The sequence below is a fragment of the Corvus brachyrhynchos genome, unplaced genomic scaffold (genome assembly GCF_000691975.1).
Source record: "Corvus brachyrhynchos isolate BGI_N302 unplaced genomic scaffold, ASM69197v1 scaffold281, whole genome shotgun sequence".
NCBI classification, from domain to species: Eukaryota; Metazoa; Chordata; class Aves; order Passeriformes; family Corvidae; genus Corvus; species Corvus brachyrhynchos.
The window spans coordinates 5,503,660-5,509,193 of NW_008236509.1; the positions used below are offsets into that span (position 1 = coordinate 5,503,660).

Below are 5,534 nucleotides of genomic sequence, written 5' to 3' on the forward strand. Positions count from 1 at the left end.
GGGAAAACCAATTGCTATCTGTGTGTGACCTTGAACAAGCTGCAAGTCAGGGGAAGGGACTCGCATGCGAGCAGAGAACCAACCCGGGCGGCTGTCTCAGTGTGATACTGTTTTCATAGCACAAGCAAGAAGAGACTTCTCTTTCTAAATGGACTGAACAAGGTTATTATGGAAGTGGTAAACAGACTGAACATCTTAAGGGTTGTCTTTTCACATTGTCAGTGGGAGAAGGGAGGAAGGTGTGGGGAGGAGGAGAGTTCTGAAGGTGGTATAATTTTTTTTCCTTCTTTTAGGTCTGTTAATAAACTTCATTATATTCTTTCAAGTTTGGTGCCTGCTTTGCATTTCTCCTAATTCTTATCTCACAGAAGATAAACAGTAATGAGTATTTTGGACCAAACCACTACACTAAATTGGTGTTTCTGCCCGGTTACAAACCGAACCCACTACAAATGCCTACCACTTTGATTGAATTTACCGATTCCTCGAACTAAAAACACTACTTAACACCTAAAACTGACAGAGGAAAAATAACACAAATCCATAATGTCCTTATCTGTGTAAGTAACAAAGGTTATTATATATTAACTTTTTACTGCATAAATCCATTAACATCATTAACTAAACTTGTCCAACAGATTCATGGCCTCATCTATAGCCAACTGAAATAAAAGAGAAGCTTTCCACTGAAGTCCTTTATCTGATGCCTGTTAATCTCCTTCACACAAGACAAGTTTGTCTACAGACAACTCAGGAAGAGGAGAAAGCCATTTGGCCTACATTTCTACAACACTGCCTAATTAAAAAGTCACCACATTCACTTAATTCAGCTTGCTTTCATGTTCTCAGGAGAGCAGTTTGAAAATGTTCACTAAGATGATGATACCCATTAATCAGCTTATTTTTCAAACTCCAGCAAACTGCTGGAGTACCTACAAAAGTATTTTTTTTACGATTTATAGTTTGATGCTTCATCAACTGTGAGCAAAAATATCTTTTGCAGTAGTTGTGCAAGGTGCAGCAATATCTTTGTGTCTCTATGGGTAAAGTAGATGGCGAGGGAATTTCAAAACTACTTAATTTTGGTAGCTGTAAATTACTACCCATGTGTATTTACAGATTCAATTTGCAGTTACAAGGATGGGATTATTCTAAGAATAACTTCTTTCCTACTTACTCTGCCTTAATTACAATATCAAAATGATAGTAATGCAGCAGAAATACAGTTATTTTCTGCATTACTTCTTTTTTCATTTGTTTCCCAAATTTTAATGCTTTTTATATGTAAATATCTAAAGCAAATATATAAAATATCTGAAAACAAAAACAACAGAACTGCAGCCACAACAACAGTGAATGACATGACTATACCAGAAAAATAAGTGAATAATAACAACTTCAAAGGAATTTCAAGTACATGCTCCAAATGATTGTATTATGAAGTATTGTTATGGGAAAAGGACATACTGAATGTACAACACTTCTCTGTCTTTAGTTCCTATTTACTTTAAGTCTAAAAGCTAAGACAGTATCAGGAAAGTTAAGACAGCACACATTTCTTTCGTCACACTTAGTCTCCTCTTTCAAAAAGTGGAAGTTCAGGTTAAGTATGGCCTTTCCACACTTAAATATGGCAAGTGTAATCAAAGAATCATTAATTTGTCATTATTTCAGTTCAGACAAGAACTTACCTAAAAATGGATCACTGTATTCTGTATCAGACAGCTTAAGCAAGTTGTTTTCCAAAGTCTCCATCACTTTAGCTGGAATAAATGCAGTATCTGTATCAGCATTCACATGTATTTTGTAAGTAAAGGAATCTTTACTTCAAAAAAAAACTTTTTAAAGCTGTCTGTAACTCAAATAAAAAACTTTGGACTGAAATTTTGAAGAGCACTTTCTATCAATAGAAAAAACAGCAAGATCACTTTAATGAACACTTTCAGTCTATTCCTGAGAGAAATTTAACTCAATAAAATAACTCACTAGAACAATAATTAATGCCCAGTGTCTGTCAACATTAAGGAAAGACTTATCAAAGTCTAGTAGCAGAAGTCAGGTAAGTTAATTTATTCTACAAAGGTTCACACACAGCTGGCAATACAGGATGGCAACAGTTGGCAACAGGTGACACATAGTGATTGGGATTCCAACTAGACTAGTTTCTCTGATAAGGCACGTGTATCTGTTAAAATTAGAAATCCTAAAATAAAAGTAGTTCCTTATTCCAACACATGCTAAATTTTGGAGGGATTTTCTCCATTCGCTCTTATTCTCTCCATACCACTCTTCCCTGATTCTACTGTTTGTGAATGAATGCATCTCCTCCTACATGTTCATATATAAAGACTTTTGTTGCCAAAAGCCTAATATTTATTCTTTCTTTTTCATCTAGGACAGACTACAGAATACTCTTCTCCAGCATAAATGAGCAACACTTTCTTGTCTTGTTTCCAGTGAGAAGAAAATAATGTCATTATTGAGAAAAATAAAAACTAGTTTAAACCTCACTTCAAACATTATAAAGATTCACTCAAGAACCTGCTAATATGATATGTGCAGGTGTTTTGTGCAAAAATATTTCTTCGACAAACCATAGATCTCTAAATAAATCAGAGTTTATCAGTGCTGGAACAAACTCCTGAAAGAGAAGAACCTCCTACCTCGTTCTGACACTACATCCACTGTAGCTATCGATGTCCCTGCACTTAAAGGCTGGGGCTGGAGCTGTGGCTGCACACGATTTGGCTGCAGAAATGATGAATGCTTGCTCAGGCTCTGAGGATGTGTTTGGCTCTGGGCGAGGCATGGCATAGATCTCCTAGAAGGTTTTAATGGGTGCTCTTTCATTGTCTCGCTCTTGCTTGTATTCATACCTGAAAAAGCCAAAATAAAAATAACATAATAAGCTCTACCATATTAGGTAATGACAAAGAAAGATAGCTAATTATGAAACCACTTAATAAGCAACTCCTCAACTAAACAAAGATGTCACGCTATAAGGTTTGAAGTTATTAAAAAATAACCTAATGAACAAAAATACAGCTGCTAATAGTATTCTATTCTGTAAAATATTTACATTATCCATTCAAAACTACAAAAATTTCCCCTTCACCATTATGGAAATATATTAATGCTTTTAATCCTTTTACCTATTGGGTAACCTTTGTGAAAAAACATTGTAGAGCAACAAACAAATGCGGCAAAAAGACCCCAAACATTCCAGGGTCATTTAGAACAAAGCAGCTGTGACAATGATTTGTCTCTTAAGAGTTGCTTCTGAGTGACACAGAAATAAAGTAGCTTTCCTAAGTTTACATGGAAGAAAAACTCATTATTATACAACTCGAGATTCAATACAGAGCATTGACACACACAGTCCTTGTAAAAATTAAATCAACACTGAGCAGAATCCAAGTCCACTATTGTAGTTAGTCTCTTTCACTACACTATTTCTCTGCTTAACAGTACAATTTAATTTACAGCATGTTTTTATAAATCTTAGTTTCTTAGTCATGTATTTTACCTCTCTTGGCTGTGCTAGAAATAAGTAAGTAATCTAAACATTTATCCTTCTTGAAGTGTCACGAACTTCCAAGGAACCTTCCCCATCAAAATCTGTGCCACTCGAAGAAGGACGTCACACCCAGCAAGCCTCTTTCTAATCTAAACACAATTTTTAAAGTTTCCTGTCTGACCATCCAAGAGCCACTGCTGCAGTCAGACCTGCACCACCTGAGCTGGGACTGAGGCTCAGTGGCTCCAGTGAGCTGATGGGTGCACCTCTTGACTGCCTGCATATCCCACACTCATATGGTCAGAACAAGGTTTCCCTACCAGCTCAACACCAGGTTTTTCACAGCAGAGTCTCAGACGTCTGGATCCTTTAAGTAATTCAACCATGTTGCAACAAGTAACAGATCGAGCTGGGTGCCTCTGAGGAGGAGAAAAGGAAACCCTGAGGTTTTATACCCTCACTGTCTAAGCGCACAAAAGTCTGGGGCCAGGGCCATGGGCTCCTGCCGTATCTCTGAGTGTCCCCTCACCTGCCAGGACCCACAGGTCCCCAGGCCCTTTGTTATGCAAAGGGTCGGCAGTTCACGGCCTCTTGTCTCAGGCTCCTGACACCCAGAGCTCAATCTGCAGCTGTCCTGCAGCTGCACACCAAGCTGCCTGCACTAAATGTGTTCCTGAACATCAGAGTCTACAAAGATGGTCCTTTGATTAGCAGGATACCCCCATATATAACCATAATAGCTAAGGTTTAAAAGGGCCTTTCCTTTAAAAACTTCCATCGAGCTCACGGAAAATGCTTTGTTATGTGTGTTTCTCTTATCAAGAAATGCAGAACTTTGTTAGACTGAGGACAATTCTTTCCAATTCTGCAGCACAGCGTAACTGTTCTTGGTCAGACAAGTATTTAGTACCAGGTGAAGATAGACAGGTAAGCTTCTGTTGCCTCAGACGGTGCCATAAATTAAGGTCTTTAAATAAGTATGAGCAGACAGAATTCTGCTTCTTAATGAAATGGATGCTGTGTGACAGCAGAGAATGCAGTGGGCACTGGGTTGGGGCACTTGACAATGCCTTGTTCAGAGCAGAGCAATGCCCCATATGCCTGTTGTGCTATTTCCAAGGTTTCTAGGGAGTCTCCTTTATAGCTCTTCCTAAATGGACATGTTTATTACACAAAAATCTACAGTAGTTAGACACAGCAATGGGTAATATAGAATAATATATAAAGACATGTACTTCGTAGTTGTTCTGGATGGCTTTAATGATCGATTTCTTAAGCAGGGATAGGCTGTCAGTGACTATGGACCCCACTGCATAATTACTGTTGTCAAAGAGAAATGTTTATTTCATCTATACTGGAGTCAGTATGTGTAGCAAGATGAATCACTACAACTAAAGAAATTTATGGTAATGCAAATAACACATACCAGCATTTCATTTTAACCACAGTTTCAGTGATACGTATAAAAAAATACAATATAATTCTTTTATGAGGTAGTGCCTCAATTCAAAAGAAAATTATTCCCTTTTGCTCTCTCTTACTCTATATTCCCCTGCGTCATTTCAAACAGATTCCTTAATACCATGCTGCTTCTGCATGGAGAAAGAGAGTCATAGCAAAGTAACCTCACAGCAGATTTGCTGTTATGCTAGTGTTATGATCCACCTTAAAATCTAAAAAAGTTAATTCATACTCTGCTACTGTGTCAGAGCCCAGTTCTGTGATATGCTAGTTTTGATGGCACTTGCTGTTGCATGCAAATGCTTACCGAGCTCTGGCACATGAATAGCGTGTGGCTAACATCATCAATTGGGTCACTAAATTGATTTACTGAAATTATTTTCATTCCTTCCTCTCTTTTCCATAAAGCTGTTTTCTAGACTATGTCTTTCCAACTAGAACTTTGTTACACAGTCCTTGCTTGTTCAGGGATCTTCTCATCTGCAATAGCAGACATGTATACACCTAGCAGAAAAAACCCAAAATACTTGTTTTTCTATTAAAACTCCATTTATTG

General features: G+C 37.6%; 1 protein-coding gene across 3 annotated transcripts in view; it reads right to left on the reverse strand.

Moving 5' to 3' along the window:
* The window catches only part of ANO3 (anoctamin 3), a 199,311-nt gene that overhangs the window by 92,398 nt on the left and 101,379 nt on the right, over positions 1 to 5,534 (reverse strand). For all 3 annotated transcript variants that reach the window (XM_017726382.1, XM_017726383.1, XM_017726384.1), the window contains 2 exons: positions 2,664 to 2,876; positions 1,692 to 1,763 (listed from right to left, as the gene is read on the reverse strand). In XM_017726382.1, the coding sequence (XP_017581871.1) occupies positions 1,692 to 1,763; positions 2,664 to 2,876 (285 nt within the window). The remainder of the gene's footprint in view (positions 1 to 1,691; positions 1,764 to 2,663; positions 2,877 to 5,534) is intronic.